At 66.4% G+C, this 16,900-nt stretch overlaps 4 protein-coding genes across 4 annotated transcripts in view; all 4 read right to left on the bottom strand.

The window, feature by feature from the left end:
- Window positions 1-82, bottom strand: part of LMJF_01_0760 (conserved hypothetical protein) — a gene marked incomplete at both ends in the record, with an annotated part of 1,020 nt that extends 938 nt beyond the window's left edge. The window contains one exon of the mRNA XM_003721550.1: window positions 1-82. This exon is cut by the window's left edge and continues 938 nt beyond it. Coding sequence (XP_003721598.1) covers window positions 1-82 — 82 coding nt within the window.
- A 605-nt stretch (window positions 83-687) lies between these two features.
- Window positions 688-4,941, bottom strand: LMJF_01_0750 (putative protein kinase; the record flags this gene model as incomplete). Its single annotated transcript, XM_003721549.1, has 1 exon — window positions 688-4,941. The coding sequence occupies one exon, from the start codon at window positions 4,939-4,941 to the stop codon at window positions 688-690; it is 4,254 nt and encodes a 1,417-aa protein (XP_003721597.1).
- Window positions 4,942-6,247: 1,306 nt separating this feature from the next.
- Window positions 6,248-8,503, bottom strand: LMJF_01_0740 (conserved hypothetical protein; the record flags this gene model as incomplete). The annotated part of the gene is made up of 1 exon (XM_003721548.1): window positions 6,248-8,503. One exon carries the CDS (start codon window positions 8,501-8,503, stop codon window positions 6,248-6,250), a length of 2,256 nt encoding a protein of 751 aa, XP_003721596.1.
- A 693-nt stretch (window positions 8,504-9,196) lies between these two features.
- On the bottom strand, window positions 9,197-15,922 carry LMJF_01_0730 (conserved hypothetical protein; the record flags this gene model as incomplete). Its single annotated transcript, XM_003721547.1, has 1 exon — window positions 9,197-15,922. The coding sequence occupies one exon, from the start codon at window positions 15,920-15,922 to the stop codon at window positions 9,197-9,199; it is 6,726 nt and encodes a 2,241-aa protein (XP_003721595.1).
- Window positions 15,923-16,900: the final 978 nt, after the last annotated feature.

The following is a 16,900-nucleotide window of genomic DNA, read 5'->3' as shown; positions in this document are numbered from 1 at the left end:
TTTGATAGTAGTAGGCCGGTTCCCGACGTCGGGAGCCGCGCGGTGCCGCACCGGCGGAGGCCGTTGCTCTCGCCGACATCATGCAAGACACGACTGGCACGAGAACGATGAGGGATACACCTCCTTCACAAACGGAGGGGTGTGCGCGTCCCGGAGGATGGTGGAGAGGCATGGAAGGGGAGGGGGAATGTGGTGGTGGTGGTGTGTGTGTGTGTGGGGGGGGGTCGAGAGCGCGGGCGAGGGTGCTGCTGGCAGTGCTGTGGCAACTATGTCCACGCCACAGCTGCCTGCGGCTGCAGCCATGGGTGATGAGGGCATGAGAGGGCAACGAGACAGCGGCCGTGTCGGCACGTTGCCTTCCGGGGTGTGCTGCATAGCTGCACACCTCACCATCGCACCGGCTTGCCATCGCGTGTGCGCTTCGTTTGCCTTTCTTGGAAGCACGTGCCACTGTGGCGCGGTCGTGATATGGCCGGCGACGCGCGCGATGGATGGGCCGGCGGAGGGCCACCAGGGTTGGCGAAACCAGGCGCGCGAGGTCCGTCACGGGAGTCGGAGGGGGTGGTGGTGGTGGTGCTCACCATCCACACCCCCAAACATGGCCTACGCGCGTTGGGGCGCCTCCGTGGAGACGCGGTCGACGTCATTCTTCCGTTTCTGTTGCTGAGAGTTGGTGGAGTGCAACGGCTACAGCCGCCGCACTTCCCCGTCGGAGTCGCCACCGCCCTCCTTCTCCGCCACCACATCGCTCTCACTCGCGTCCGCCACGACGCCGCTGTACTTGACAAGCCACTTGTCGGCGAGAAGCTCGGCCGCCGTGGCCCGCCGCGCCGGGTCCCACTGGAGACAGCGGAGGAGGAACACCTCGAAGTCCGCCGCCTCCTCCGCGGAGCCGAGCTTCTCGCGCAGGATCGCCTGCACATCTTGCCAGTCTGGTGTCCTGATGGGGTAGTTCATCGTATCCTGTGGGTCGCGCCGCGCTTGAGCCGATGCGGCGTGCTGCCCTACTGAGGCAGCGGAGGGTGCGCCGGGGGGGTCGGTGTCCAGCGACGCAGTCACGCCGCTGACGGTTTCGGGCAGAGGCGGGTTCTGCTGCTGACCAGCGGCAGAACCCACAGCGACGCTCGTCCCGGACACCCGACTTGCCGCCGCCCAGTACGTCAGCTCCAGCTGGCGGTACGGGTCTGCCAAACGCATGCCGGCCTCCTCGGCCTCGCCACGTTCCCAGAAGCAGAAGTCGCCGTGCTCGTCGAAGAAGTCGTCGACGAAGAGCCCGATCGGCTGCTGACGCAAGAAGCTCACTGGCGGTGGCCCGATAAGCCGCATAATTGCCTTTAGGTGAAACACGTCCAGGTCCTGCTCCGTGTCCTCGAGGTAGACGGGCTGCCCATCCCACTTGTTGAGGCGCTGCTGCGTATCTTCGTCGTCGTCGCGGCTGTGGTCCTTCGCATCATGGGCGCCGCCGCTGTCGTCGTCGGGGGCGTGACACCCCTTCCTTCCGTGTCGCTGCTGCTGTTGCCACGACAGCGCCGTCGCGAAGCGCTCCCGGTCCACGATGCAGTCGATGAGGAAGCGCCCACTCACCAGCTCGTAGGCGATGCAGCCCATCGACCAAATATCGCACGCGGGCAGCACAAAGTTGCCGAGCAGCACCTCCGGCGCGCGGTACTCACGACTCTGCACGACGACGCCGCGGCGGTAGTTCTGGTGGCGAACAACCTCGCACTCGAGGCGTCGCAGCACTGTTGCCGCCGCCGCCGCACCTGCTGGCGGCGCGGCGCCGCTGCTGCTGCTGTCCGTGGGGGAGGCGGCAGCGACGCCCTCGCAGCGGGTCGGCACCGTTGCTGGGTCCCGAGGAGTGGCCAAGCCTTCATGGAAGCACGGCGGGAAAAGTCTTCGCTTCGCCGCGGCCAACGGTGTTCGTCGGCCACCTCCTGCACGGGTGGCAGCGCTCGCCGTTCGCAATGTGGCCGGCGGCAGCGTTGTCCCGTCTTCTATCCCCACGCCCGCCGTGGTGACGGTGGCCCGATGATGTGCTGCTGGTTCGCCCACGGCTGGCACACAGACGAAGTCCGTCACGTCCGCCTCTACGTATTCGTCGGCCGCCATGCCCGCCGCACACCGGCCGCCATCGGCGTCGCTCTTTGGCAGCTCCTGCAGCCCCAGTGCGCGTAGTTCTGCCTCGTCGATGAAGTCCTCACTCATGCCGATATCCAGCGTCGGTGGTGGTGGAGACGCTGCTGGCGCACATGTTCCGGCGAGTCTCCACCGCTCCGCAACGCTACCCAAGTCGTCGTCGTCGTCGTTGCCTGGAAGTCGCAAGAGGCGCGCCTGCTGCTGCGCGCACAGCCAGTGCAGTTGCGCCAGTGGATCCTGACGCACAAGCTCGTCGGCCGTCATGCCGCCACCGTCGGCAGCGTGGGCGGCGTAGTTGGTGAGCACGCGCACCCCGAGTCGCAAGCACGGTGGAACGACAAGCGACAGACCAAGGCCAGACAGGCGCACATCGTACGCTGACCGGCGCCGGGTCGGCGTGCGTGCGAAGCTTGGCTGGCAGGACACCTGGGCGCTGCTGTCTTGGCTGCTGTGCAGCGTCTCATGGCCGACGGCGACGGCGCTAAGGTTGGTGACTGACGAGGCAACGCGATCGCCTGACGCACCCACATCGGCGGCGTTGGCAGCGTGGACGGTGTGCAGGTCAGCCGCCGCTCCCTTGACGTGTGTGTAATCAGGCAGTGGAGGAGCAGAGAAGGGGCTGCGTTGACCAACTCCAGTATGTTCCGCTGTGCCGCCGTCGCCATGGTGCTGCTGCTCGTGCGCGGCCACTTCTTGCCTCTCCGTCATCACCGATGTTGCCGTACTCCGGTGCGTGAAGCTGCTGCAGAGGGTTTGGCGCTGACTCGCGCGCAGCTGCGCGGACTGGAAAGTGAGCATCTCTTCCGCGACGTCGGCCTCGAGGTTTGTGAAGAACAGGTTCTCCGGCTTCATGTCCGTGTGAACAAGATGGCAGGCGGCGAGCAACACCAGTCCCTGCAGGCTTGACTGCATGATGGAGCGTGCGACAGCGGAAGGGAAGCCGTTGAGGTGCGCCTCGTTGATCGCGCGGTCGACGCCAGCCCCAAGCACGTCCATGACGAGGCATTGATGCGTCCCAAAGGCCCCCTCGATGGTGAAGGCGTCGCGGACCGTCGTGAGGCGCCTGCTGAAGGCCATGGCGCTGGTCGAGGCAGGCGATGCCACCTCAGCGCTGACGCTGCCGCTGCCCGGTGTGGAGGAGGCCGAGTCTGCGCGTGTGCGGCCCGCAGCTCCGTCACGGCCTCGTGACGTGCTGTTCTCTCCTCCGTCGCTGCTCTCCTGAAGATCACCACCGGGATCATCGCACGCCGCCGGCACGGCGATCAGCGAGGACGGCAGCGAAGCAGAATGCGACGCGCGTGCGGGAGGCCACCGTTGTTGCTCCTGCTCCTGCTGCTGCCGCGTCATCACGTTCTCATGGATGAGCGCTGAGAGTTTCAACTCGTACATGGCGCAGTCCGCGTACACGGGATCGCAGCGAAACACCTTGATGGCGACGAACATTGGCCGCTCCGATGTCCTGAACAGGCGCCGCACCTCGCGTTCGCCGAGCTCGCGGATGAGCTGGCAACGCGCCAAGGAGCATTGTTCGAGATCGACGGCGAGCCACACGCGGCTGCTGCGACCGACACCAAGCGCCTTGAGAAGGGTGTAGCGCTGGTGCAGCGTGTCACCTGGCACGCAGGCGAGGTGGCCACCTTCACCAAAGTCGGTCTCGCTCAGTCGATGTTCCTCCTCGTCTCGCTCCTCGTCCTTGCCGTGATGCACGTCGGATGTGTCCGCGTCATCATCGTCGGCTGACACGCCCGAAGCATTGCACCGCTGCGCTCGGGCCTCCGGCTCATCTCCGTTGCTGTCGCTGCCGCTCCACTCGACGCTCCTGCCCGGGCGATGCCGCGAGTCCCCGGGACGCGCCGTCTGGTCGCACCCGCCGCTCGGGCAGCTCGCGTCCGGGTGGTGGGGACTGCGTGCAGGGTCGTCGTCGTCGTCGTCGTCGTCATCGGAGTTGGCCAAGGCGCGGCGCCTACGCCGCGCGTGCTCGCTGCGCGGGTGCGGCTGCGGCTGCAGTTGCTGAAGCCGATAGATCAGCTCCTGCTCCGTCGTCACCTCCGCAAAGTACGGGATGACCGGCACTATCGGCGGCACCGGAGCCGCTGAGGCGAAAGACCGCGGCGGCGTGGCGAGTGGCGCCGCGGCTGTCCGCGCTGCCGCCGTGGTGGTTTGAAGGGGCGGCGAAAACGCCCCCTCCTCCACCTCTGTCGCAGGCTCGATCCCCTGCACGCTGTCACCGCTAGCGCTCCGCGCGCCCTTTCCGAACGACAAGTTGCGCTCACCGCGGTCGCGTTGACGGCGCCGGTCGACACTACTCGTGCGACTGCCGGCTGCACTGCAGGAGTTCTTCTGGTTAACGCTGCCGCAGCGACCCTCGGCGTCGTCGCTGCTGCCACTGGTTGCTGCACGCGGGGGGCAGAGGTGCTGAGGACGGCACAAGCTCGTCGTCGACGCCGCCGGGCTGCCGGCGGCGCGCACGTGGTAGAGCTCACTCAAGCTCGTCTTCCTCGCCCGCCGCACATTCTCCAAGACCTCCTGCATACTATACAGGAGAGCCACACCGCCCTCGCCGCAGTCCTGTGGTGTGCGCCAGGGCTGCAGCCACTCAAAGCCAGCGCTCGTTCCGGTTGCACGCCGGTCGTGCGTTGCGGCCCGCGAGAAGCCGATGGCAGAGCCAGCGGTGCTGCTGTGGTCGAGGCTGAGGAAGTGGTGGCGATAGATACTGCCTTTCGAGAAGGAGCGGCGGCTGCCGCCCAAGCTACCGCCGCCGTTGTCGCCCTCGCTCCAGTGCATGGACATGCTCGGGAGCGACATGGTTGGCTGCGTGTGATGGCGTATGCGAGGAGGAGGAGGGGGAGGCTCTGCCAGATAGTGTCGAAGGGCTGAGGCGCCTCTTTTGTGTGTCCACTGAGCGTAGACGACGACGATGGTGCGCAAGAGTGAGGGACAACAGTGGAAGAAGAAGTGGTACGTGTGTGTGGCACACGTCAGTGGTAGGGGGAGGTGGTAGTGGTGGTGGTGGTGGCGGCAGCGCGCATACAGAGAGACGCATGAGCCGAGGGGATGGATGGCGGGATGAGGCCCGCGACGCCCCCCTCCCCTCCCTTCTCTGTTGCCGTGAGGGGGCGAGCGGTGAGGATGCTGCTGCTGGTGCTGCTCAGCAGAGACGGTGCGAGAGAGGAGGAGGAGGGGGGGGGGAAGGACGGAGGTGGGGTTCCCCCAGGCGGGCATGCATGCATGCACCTAGCCGAGCCCGTGTGCCCCCTTCCCCCTTCTGTTGGCCACAACCTGCAAGAGGAAGAACAAAATCATCGCGATGATGCGGAGAAGACCGATCCTCGCCGAGGTGTGTTCTTGCCTGCAAGCGAAGGCAAGAGAGAGAGAGAGAGAGGTGATCCGCGTGCGTGGATCACAAGCAGAGCTGAGGACCCACCACGATGGAGAAGCCAGACGTATGCGCAAGTCGGACGACGGTACCGCGCGTATAGGGTGGGTGGAGGGAGGGAGGGGGAGAGGTTTGCAGTGGCGTTCGTTGCGGGTGGCGGTAGTGGCCGCCGACAAGATAACTGCGCAAGCCGCCACCGAACGCCTCTCCACACACGCCGTTGCATACCGACGCACCCACGTACGTTCCCCAGCAGCCAGTCACGTGCAGCGCCGCGAGGATTGCGTGCGATCCTGACAGCTGCCTTCGCGCAGCGCCTCCAGCCATAAACGGGCAACGCCCCTTGTACTGCAAAGACGGGGTTTGACCCCTTCCCCTTCCTGGTTGCCCCGGATGCGTGCGCGGAGGCGCGGTAGGTCGGGGACACGCCCACGGACACGGACGCGGGCAAACACACACCACACACACACACACACCGATGCGGCCATCTGCGGAAGAGGTGCAACGACGACGTCAAGCAACACAACGGACATCCGTGCACGTCAACGTGAACGCAACACAAACCACCGCCCTCCCCCTTCCACGTCGTCGAGCAGCGCAGCGGGGTGCGAGCGAAGCCAAGGGCATTCGCGCGTGCTTGCGCACACGCATCTTTCTGTCAGAGGCGAGGTGACGGAAGGGCGAAGAAGGAGAGAAGATGCAGCTCACGTCGCTCACGTCGCTCACTCGCTTTCCTCACCTGCGCCCATCCCGCGGCCTCTCCGCGGGGTGCAGCGGTGGCAAGTTCCACTGACGTCGCAGTGTGTCGACGGCATCGACACCCCTCAGTGGCGGGGTGCCGTGTGCGCTGAGCACGCACTTGATTGGCCGACGACGCGTCAGGTCGTCGATGGCCGACTGCACCACGGACAGCGACCTCTGTTGCAGCACCTGCAGCCACTTGTAGCGCGGCACCAGGTCCGTGCGCTTGTAGTCGCCACGCTTCATGAACTTGAACCACACACGACACATCCAAGAGTTTACCGGGTCGAGGTCGGCGTACTCGCCGTGGTAGAGGTCCGTGCACGCAAGGCTGTTACTGTTGGTGTCCAGCAGCACGTACTCCTCCACGGCAGAGTCGCCGGGGATGCGGAGCAGCTCAATCGTCGGGGTGAGGCGCAGGACATCCACCGGCGGCTCTTGGGGAGACGACGTGGCGCGCGGCGAGAGGATGCGCAGGCGCCATGCATCGCTCTCGCGCAGCCCGACAGCCTGCACGAGCTTTTCGGTGAAGAAGGAGACGTCGTGCCACAGCACGTCAACTGGGTCGCCACTGTCGTTGCTGGGGGCACTCGGGGAGGCGGCGGCGGCCCGCTTAGCCGCCGCCGCCTCCGGCCGCGCATCCTCGGCGCGCATCTCCTCCCGCAGCTTCAGTTTATGCTGCTGCCGGCGCAACATTGCCCGTCGCTCTCTCTCGGTCGCCGTGCCACCACCGTTCGTCCCAACCGCATCGTCGTCGTTCTCCTCGTCCACCTCTCGGCCGCTCTCACCGGGCGCGGCGCTACGCTCGCGCTCGCGCTGCGCCGCCTCGGCTGTGGCCCTCGCCTTCGCGGCTGCCTCGTCGGCGCGCTGCCGCTCAAGCGCCGCCTCAGCCACCAGGTCCACCTCAGGAAACGATAGTCCGCTCATGCCGTTGCCCATGTCCTGACACCCGCCGCGCCACTCCGTTGCGGACGCAGCTGTAGTCGAGGGAGGAGCACGCAGGGCGGCGGCACCACCGCGGCTACGCCTCGTGCTGCGGTGCTGCGGGTCCGCCGCGCTGTCTGCAGATTCTTTGTTGCCGCCGCAACCGCTAGAAGACCACGTGGGTGCCGCCGCCGCCGGTAGCAGCGGTACCTCGCCGCTGGTGATCAGCTCCGCGTCCGGGAAGATGTCTGCCCACACCTGCAAGTGTCGCCACGCCGGTCGCGTCGGCACGACGATCGCCTTCACGACACGTTCCTCCTCCTGCAGCTTCAGCAGCAGCTCCACGAACGTCCGCTCGTTGACCTCGATAGGGTTGTACAAGACTGTGTAGCCGCCGACGCGCTTCTCGAACAGTGCCGGCACGTCGATGGGGTCCGTTGAGCTCGCGCGTCCCTTCGTCTCCTCTAGCGCGCGCCGACCGAAGATGGCGGCCTTGAGGTAGCGGTACGACATCCACGCATCCGTCGCACAGTCCTCCGGCGTGGGAAAGGTGGAGTATCCTGGCATCGCGTTGTGCATCGCGGTCGAGGCGGCATCACCGCTGCAGGCAGCGGATGGGTCGCTGTCGCCGGCGGTGCGCGCCGCCTCGCCGGCACTCGCCTGCAGTGACCTCGACGACGATGCGGACGCCGCTGATGGTGTGGCTGCCGGCCTCGAGGCAGCCGAGAAGGGGCTGCGTATGCCGCCGAGGCCCAAGCCGGCATCGCCACCGCCGCCGGGGATCTGCGTCACATGGTGGACGGTGCGCCGCAGCAGGGCGCGCTGCTCCAGCGTGAGCCCTGGGGAGGTTCCCGTGGGACTACCTGGGACGGGGTGGTGCCCTTGAGCGCCTCTGCTGCCCCCGTCGTGCGCCGGCGCGGTCTTTGGTCCACCCGGCGCCGTCGACGCGGCCTGCGGCACGCTCGGCATGCGCCCCTCCACCTCGACCCTGTAGTCGGTCACCACCACCATTGTGTTGTCGAGTTTTGTGTTGTCGTCTCGCATGTAGCGGAGGCCGCTCATGACTTTCATGATTCCCTGCGACTCCTCTGTCAGGTGCAGCTGCGGAGACGGCTGGGACGGGTTGCTCTGCTTCTCGATAAAGTACGGGTGCGCGTAGACGTCGGCCGGCCGCTGGTTCTTGAAGAGCACCGCCATGGCCGTGAGGCCCTGCGGGAAGGGCAGCCGGCCGCGCACGAAGAACGTGTTCGGGTTGCACACATCGGTGATCATGACATAGTTGCGGCGCACGTGGTCCTGCATCATAAAAGCAGCCTTGGACATCATCTTGTCTGTGGGTTGCTGTGGGTGTCCCGTGGGACGGGTGGCAGCGACGGAAGCAGGGAGGGAGGGAGAGAGGGAGGGAGGGAGAGAGGGAGGGAGGGGGGGGATGAAGGACGGGCAGGAGTTCTGCGCGCGTCAAACAACACACCTGGCTGGGGCATGCTGTGCATGGCCGAGGCGCGCACGTTGGGAGGGGGTGGGGAACCATGCGATGGCGTGGTTGACGCCACTGCTGTGCCTCTCCGACGGCCTGCTGTACCTACCGATCTCGGCGAGGCGGGTGCGTGTGCGCCAGAGCCCTCGGCGTCCTTGTCGCCGTTGCTATCATGAAACAGGCGCCTGCTGCTGTGTGCTGCCCCACACCACGCCTCTGCCGCGGCGACACCACATGTGCGGCATGTGCCCACGCACCGCATCGCAGCGGCGGACGGGTGTGTTCTGCGGCATTCGACGCGTTTCACACTGTGTGCGGGGTGCCGACGGCGGTGAAAAAATGTGTGTGTGTGTGTGCGGGTGGTGGTGGTGGTGGTTGCCCTGGGGAGGAGAGCACCGCCACAAAGCCGCTCGTCTGCCACAACGATGCCGACTTGCAGTACGCGCCGTCCGCCTCTCCTCAATACCGCCCCCTTTCCCCCCCCCTCTCTCTCTCTCTCTCTCTGTCCCTCTCGGAGCGGTGCAGCATCGTCACTGAGGTCGTCACCCGCGACAGATGGCGACGAGAAAGACCGACATGGCGTATACATCACCTGTGTAGCTCTTCACGTACGTGCCGACGGCGAAGCTCGCCTCGCTCGTGCCCACCTCGTGCACTGCGCACTCAAACACCTGCTGCAGCAGCTCCTGGAACTGTGGGTCACATGGGTTGTAGGAGCCCATTACGGGCGAGCCGAGCAGTCGAAGCGGGCTCACGCTCGAGGATACAGGGGTGGTGGTTGCCGGTTGAGCAGCAGCGGCATCCTCCTCATGCCCTATGCTGCCGTTGTCGCGACTGTGATGGCGGTGGCGGTGTTGGCGACGCTTCTGGTGCTGCCGACGCTGCGGCGCACTCATGTCACTCTCCGGCTCGCCGGTGATGTTCTCACCAAAGTACTCGCTCAGCCGCACCGCGGCGCTCAGTGTGATGTCGCTGCGCCGCGCCGACGCGCATGTGCACCGCTCTGCCTCGGCCGACTCCAGCAACTCTCGCAGGATCGCCTCGACACCGCGGTGGTACGACGGCGGGCATCCGTTGCGCCACGTCAGCAGTGCTTTCTTCAGACACGCGCGCAGCTCCAGCTCAATCTCGCGAGACTTGACCGGGTCGGCCGCCGGGAACGTCAGCACATCGCGCTGAATCGGAAACAGGTGCGGCGTGCATACGGCGATGCGCGCGTCCTTGGCGCTGTCGAAGCACGGTAGCCAGTGCGCCGGGTTCGCAAGGTCCCACGTCATGCGGTGTGGAAAGCCCGACAGCTGCACGTTCGCCCACAGCTGGTCATGCGAGACGACCATATACACGTCGCGCAGCGCCGTGCCATAGGGCTTGCCGGCCGACACGGTCCAGCCGGAGTGGGGGTCGATCAGCATCCACTCGGCGTCGTCGAAGGCGTGGAGCACCATGATGGTCTGCTGGCAAGTGGTGGTGCCGCTGCCGAGGACGGCATAGGTCGGCCGGTCCGGCGCCAAGCAGCGCAAGAAGTGCGTCAGCAGCAGCGCGAGCTCCCCGCAGTCGCCCGAGCGCATCGCCAGCAGCTCTGCATTCGTGTTCCACACGTCCTTCTCACCCCACGACAGCATATCCGCGACGAGCGGGATTAGCGAGACGTAGCGGATAGCCTCGTACACGGTGCGCACGCACGGCGGCGGGGGCCCACCGCGGGGCAGAATGTAGCGGCACACCAGCATCAAGTCGCCGGTCGAGCACTTCACGAAGGGCTCGATCTGCCGCGTCGAAGCCTGCGCGTTCATTGCGCCGATCGCCTTCACCTTCTTCATGGCCGCCTGCTGCCACTTCAGCGCCACTTGGTGCAGGTAACGCAGCTGCGGCGACACATTCAACTCACTTACTTGGCGGGTCAGCTCTGCGCGGCTGAGCCCCGGCGGCGGCTCGCGCTGCAACGGTGGCCAGAGGGACATGTACAGCTGCAGCGTAGGCTCGGTGCTCTGTCGGTCGCTGCTCGTATTGTCTACTGTCAGCGCCAGCACGGCTGAGGCGGACGTCGCCAGTTGCTGTGGGGATGCGGCTGCTGTTGCTGCGCCCGAAGCCCCCTCGGCGCGGTGTGCAGGGAGGCGATCGAAACTGCCGAACGGGTTCGGTGCCAGCGTGGCCGTGCCACCGCTCGTGGTTCCACACCCAGGGATGAAGTGCTGCTTTGCTGCCTCGTCCTCCGTCGAGTCACGGTGTGGCAGCAGCGTGTGGTAGCCGAGAAGCCAGCGCGGCATGCGCAGCGGGTAGACGCCCTCCATGCGCGCCTGACTTGCTTGATGCAGAGAGTAGAATGGGATGCGCAAGGTGCCGATGAAGCGCCGCTCTGTGCGGTAGTGCGTCTCGTGCGCTACGGCCGCCGTCGCCGCGGCGGACGGCGCCATCTTTACCTCGACCTTGTCGTAGAGCGAAATGATAACGTCGTCGTCGATCATGCCGAGCGTGTCCTCCTCAAAGTTCAGCGGTTGAAAGGGCAGCTCAAGCGACTGGAACCACGAAGGGTTGCTGCCTACCTCGCTGCGCGTGTAGGCCACCTCGGACACGAAGCTGGCCTGCACGAACGGCTCCAGCGGCGTGCCGTCGGCGCGCCGAGGCAGGTTGTGCGCCTTCATGATGTGTATGACAATGCGGCTGTCACGCCGACGCGCCAGCAGAGCGCGGTCGATGTCCTCCGTCTTGGGCCGCACCTTTCGATGCGGGTTCAGCTGACTGCGCGGCGCAAAGTAGAAGACAAGCTTCAGCACGAGCTTCGGCACCCGCACCACCGCCTCCAGCTTCTCGGCGTCCGTCAGGTGATGCCGTGCCTTTCGCGTGAGCAGCATCCGCCGCTGTCGCTCCTGCCACAGCTTCAACTTCGTCTCCCGCGGTAGCGGGCTCAGTGGGAGCCCGGAGATGGCCGACGGTGCCGAGTAGTAGTGCTGGACGTTGAAGAGCACCCCTGCCGCCGCGCCGTAGCCCTTCACCCGTTCTGCCTCTTCGGTTCTGACTGAGCGCTTCAACGCCTTCTGCAGCCGATACACATCCGCGTCGTCTAGCGGCATCGCACGCGCGAAGAGACGCGCCTCGACCTCGTCGACGGCTTTGACCTTGTTCGTGTGAGCCAGCCATCGCCGGCGTAGGTGCTCGAGCCGGGCACTCGGCAAGGGCTGCAGAGAATCATCCGCGGCGTAGCAGTCGCGGCTGCCACAACCACCGCCGGCGGCCTCTGCTGCCGCCGTGAGCACGTGCATCGTGCGGCGCGTTCCGTCGGGAGCGGGCAGCGCTGTCGCCGCCGCTCCGACAGCGCTGCCGACTCTCTGCAGCAGCTGGCCCGAGAACGCGATGTGTTTGAAGCTTCGGCGACTCCCACCGAGCGCGGTCTGGTGCGCCTTGCCAGCGCGCCCAGCTGGCATGCCTGCAAGCGCGTTTGTGGGATTCGGCGTCGAGACTTGCCGCTGCAGCCTCGCCGACCCGTCGGCAGAGTGTCGGCGATGCGACGACAACGGAGCCGTTCCGGCACCGCCACCGCTGGCTGCGCTAGCGCGACCCATGCCCTGCTCTTCATAATGGGCGCGCAGTGTGCACAGTAGCGGGAGGTACTGCGGGTCGAGCGGATCTGCCGCAGGCCCGCTGCTGCCGCCGCCAAGGAAAAGGTGCTCGATTTGCGCGACTGTCATGCCCTGGCTGCCCGTCCACGTCGTCGAGGCGGCCAGCACCCCGTGCACCGAGGTGGCCGTCGTTGTCGATGAGGCGGCGCCGTTGGTGCCGGCAGCCGCTCGCTGATGGTGCGCGAAGAGCCGCCCATGAAAGACGAAGGCTGTCGGCGGCTGCAGCGGCAACAGGCTGTACGTGCGGGCCAGCGTCGGTCGCAGCCGCACTGTCGACACGACCGTGTGCTTCGAAGGGCCGGCGGTGACGGGGATCAGGTGCAGCAGCAGTTCCGCCGGCTCATGCAGCGCACGCACCTCGAAGGTTTCGTTGAAGAAGACGACTTTGGCGGCCGTCATGGGGCGCGGTGTGGTGCAGCCAACGTACTGTGGCACCATCGCCGCGTGCGAGCGGGTAAAGACGACCAGTTGGAAGTACCTGAGCGCATCCTGTGCCACTGGAGGCACCGCCGCCGCGCCGCCACCCCTCTCGCCGGGCTGTCTGTCAGTCTGCAGCACATCCGCGCCCTCCACCTCGGCAGCGTAGTGGAGGAGATCATCCCCGGTGACGTACGGTGTTTCCTCGGCTGTGCCGTGCCGACGAAGGAAGAAGCGGAAACGCTGCGGCTGCGGCCAGGGGGGCGACACAACCCCTCTACCACTGCTGTCAGTGCTGCTGTCGCCAACACCGGCCTCGCCCGAGGAGACGCTTGTTGCCGGTCCGAGGAGGGGCGACGCGCTCGCCGAGGTGGAGGGCTGGGCAGGTGGCGAGCCGGGAGGAAGCACGAAGGAACGCGGACTAGAGACGCGCGGGTTGCCCTGCTGCTGCGGCTGAGAACCGAGACTGGCGCCATGGCGGTCAACCTGGCCATCGTAGGTGACACTGCTGTCCACGCGATGCACCACGGGTATATTGGCGATGAGCTCATCGTTGACCTGCACGGCGATTTCATCCTCCGACGCCGCTGCCGACACCTCGGCGCCGAAGACGGGCGGGTGCGAGGGCATCTCCTGCGCCATCGCCGTCACAGGGGGCTGCGCCCCACGGTTGCGGCTGTTGCTGCGACTGCTCCGGTGCTGGTTCTCGACAATGATGGGCGTGTCGGTCGTCGCCACGTCCAGCTTTTCAGCCGCGCGCTGCCCTTGCGCCTGCTTCTGTCGCCGAAGCATGAGGACGGAGTTCCACAGGACGATCATCACCTGGAGGCAGCCGCGCTCCACGTCCGCCGACGTCTTCGCCAGGGATTCCAGTCGCAGCTGCAGCTGTTCCATGTCGCTAGTACGCTGCGACTGCCGCTGCAGCTGGAGCACCTGCTCCTGGTAGAAGAAGCGATTCTTGAGGGAAGGGAGCAGGTTCAGTTGCAGGAGGCGATACTGCTCGTAGTACTGCAGCAGCAGTGAGGTAAGGTACTCTTCCGGGCTGAAGGCCACGAGGCTGTGCTGCGCCGTTGCCGCGGATAGCGCGAACAGCAGGGCCGCTGCGGTGCTGTGCAGGTTGCCGTTGCGGCGTTGCTGCTGAAGCAGCAGGGCGTCGTGAGCGTCCGCGGCTGTGCCGTTGCCGCTGGCGTGTGTGTCGCGAGGCAAGAACACGTTCGAGGAGGAACCCAACAGGAGGCTCGACAGCGGATCCTCGGAGCTGCATAGCACACTGGAACGGCGTTCCCCACCGCCACCCCCACCAGCAGTACCCACCGCCGCCGCCGCGCTGTCTCCTACCCCGAGATGGGCACCGAGTACGCTCGCGCCACGGATGCTCTCCAGGGAAGGCTGGAAACGAACGTAGTCGACGTGCACCGAGTACGACTTGCGCGTGTCCCCTCCGACGGCAGCAGCACCACCGCCACCGCTGCGCCACTGTTGCTGGTGGTGTGCGGTGTAGACGAGGCTTGCCCCTGGCGTCGAGGGCGCGGCCCTGCTGACGCGCTGCACCGACTGCAGCGCGGTGAAGTCGTAAGCGGGCCGCATGTCTGTCATGGTGACGTAGTCCGCGTGGATGAGCGGTGTCTGCCGCCGCCGCAGAGCCTCGCTGAGCCGGGGCCCGCGATTCGGCAACGCGCTCCAGGACGTCGCAAAGATGTCGCTCATCATCGTGTTCGTGATGGTTGTGCGGATCGCCCGCTCTAGCGCCGGTGGGTACGTGTTCTGCACCGTGCCATCCACCCCTGCCGAGTCAGGAGCGCCGACAAGATCCAACAGCGCACCTTGCGCTGGGTCGCCGAGCTGCGCCTCGAAGGCGCGAAGTCGGCTCTCGAGATGGTCAAGCAGCTCCGTCAGCAGCTTCGCCGCCGCGCCGTGGCGGCGCCAGACTGGTATTGTCTGCGCCATCAGTGAACGCTGCAGGTCCTTCGCCTCCACGGCCCGCGATAGAGGCGGGGTCGACGGCGGTGGTGGTGGTGGTGATACTGGTGCTGGAGGTGATGGGGGCGCAGCCGGTCGAGCACCACGCTCACCTCTGTCCGTGTCACCTAGAGCCACCTCCATCCCACCTGCCGCGAGCTCTTGCACCTCTCTCGCGACCGCCGCAGAGATCTCGCCTGCCGTGGGAGGCGCGGGGGCAGCGCCCCAGTCCGGTTCCGCAGGACGGTACACCTCACACCGTGCCGGGTGCGAGTCAGGTGAGATGAGCACGCGAACGCCGCCGCTGCGGCGCAGCTCATCGCGCAGACGGCGCACTCGTGCGATGTCGCTGCGCAGCCGCAGCACAACCGCGTCGACGGGCAGCTGCACAAGTCCCTCGGAGTCGTTACTCGCGCAGCAGCACCTCCAAGTTGTGCCTACCCCACTGCACTGCAGCGCTGCGGCTACGTCGCGGTCGAGGTGGTGGCGGTCGAAGAGCAGGAGGTCGCTGTACTCTTTCAGCCAGGCGGGCACCGGGCCTCGACTGAAGCGGGCTGACAGACGTACGAAGGCGGCTGTGCCGCGCAACGAGCCCTCGGCGTCCGTCGCGTCGCTTAGCTGCTGTGCCTGGAGAGCCCGCATCCGTTCGGCGATGACCCGCTCGGCATCCTCGCCCTCGGGCAGGTAGTCGTAGTCCCTGTGGGTGTCCGCATCCGTCGCAGCGGCTTGTGATGGCAGGGTGCGACGGAGGCCCGCCCAGGCGGCGGCGGCGCCGTCGGCTACACCTCCACCGCCGGCGTCACCGATCGCTCGTGCTGTGGCCGGTACGACGTCCGCTGCGTTGTCCTTGCCGCCGCGACGACGGCGCTGGCGAGTACGAGTGACACGACCGCTAAGGCCTTCCGCATCACCAGTGCCCGATCGCGGCTGCACGAAGACCGTGGCGGACAGGGCTGGTGCGTTGCCCTCCTCGCCGTCGCTACTGCCGCGTCGCGTTTCCTTCCCTTTCTTGTGCTCCGTTCGACCACCATCGACGTCCGCCGCGGAGGCGTGTGCAGCCGCATTCGTGCTGACAGCCGCGCTTGCATCGACGGCGTCTGGCTGCAGCGGCGGTGACGGTTGCGGCACGACGGACAGGTGGGGGAGCGAGGTGACGGCCTCGCTGTGGCACGCTGCGGAGCCGTCCCGCGCGGTTGTCGTTATCTCTGTCACGACTGCTCGGTGGTAGGCCGTGCGCTCCTTGGCGAGCAGCAGGTCTGCCAGGAGAGTATCCATGCCGGCAGAGGGGAGCCCGCTTGCTGGCGCTTGTGCGAAGGCGTCCAGACCTCCGGAGGGATGCCTGCCTGCCGCTAACACGTCCGTCGGTGATGCGACAAGAGCTGGCTGCTGCTGTCGCTGATTTTGTACCGTCGGGGAGGCGAGGCTGAGGACGCCACTGGCGCTGCCGTCGGGGGCAGTGGCAGCAGCGGCGCCTGCTGACTGCGACGACGAGATCGGCACGCTCACGGCACACCAGTCGCGCCAGTTGTCGGCCGGCTAGCAGAAGGAGCTGCGCGTCAACACAACGAGGCGTTCCTTTCCGTCTTTTCTATCCGCGTGTATGCCGGCTGGCTGCGTCGGCTGCGACGGTCGCCGCCGGGGAGAGAGCGAGAGAGATGCGGGGGGATGCGGAGCCTGGTCTCTGCCACCCGCTCTCTCGGCCCAACCCCTGTCTATGGGTGTGTATAGGTGCCTGCGTGAAGGTGTGCTGTGCTCGCTGGTGCGAGATCGGGGGGGGGAAAGAGTGAGAGAGAGAGAGAGAGAGAGACGGGGAGGGGAGGGTTGAGTCGATACGGCAGTCATGAAGTCGGGGCGTGCGTGGGCCATCCCGCACACCAACCGGCGATGGGCGACGCCGCCTGGTAGGAGTGGGGAGGGGGCGGGGAACGGCTGCATCGCGCGCTCAGGGTCGACGCCTCCCCTTATCCGTCCATGTCTCTCGCTCATTGACGGACATGAACGCAGAGAAACGGCAGCAAAGCCAGTTGAGATCCTCCCCGGCACAGGAGGTGGTGGTGGTGCGTACGTGTGTGTATGTGTGTGCTGGTGCCCGTGCCGGAGATGGCACACACACACACACACACACACACACACACATTGGTGCGATGAGAGATGGAGAAGCCACACACCACAACCACCATAGAAGCCATCACCGCCGCTTACCTTTTATCAGGGGCCTTGCCCTCCTCAGCTGTGACATGACCGGCGCGGTTA

Source organism: Leishmania major, chromosome 1 (assembly GCF_000002725.2).
Source record: "Leishmania major strain Friedlin complete genome, chromosome 1".
Lineage (NCBI taxonomy): Eukaryota > Euglenozoa > Kinetoplastea > Trypanosomatida > Trypanosomatidae > Leishmania > Leishmania major.
This window is presented reverse-complemented; position numbering and strand designations above follow the sequence as displayed.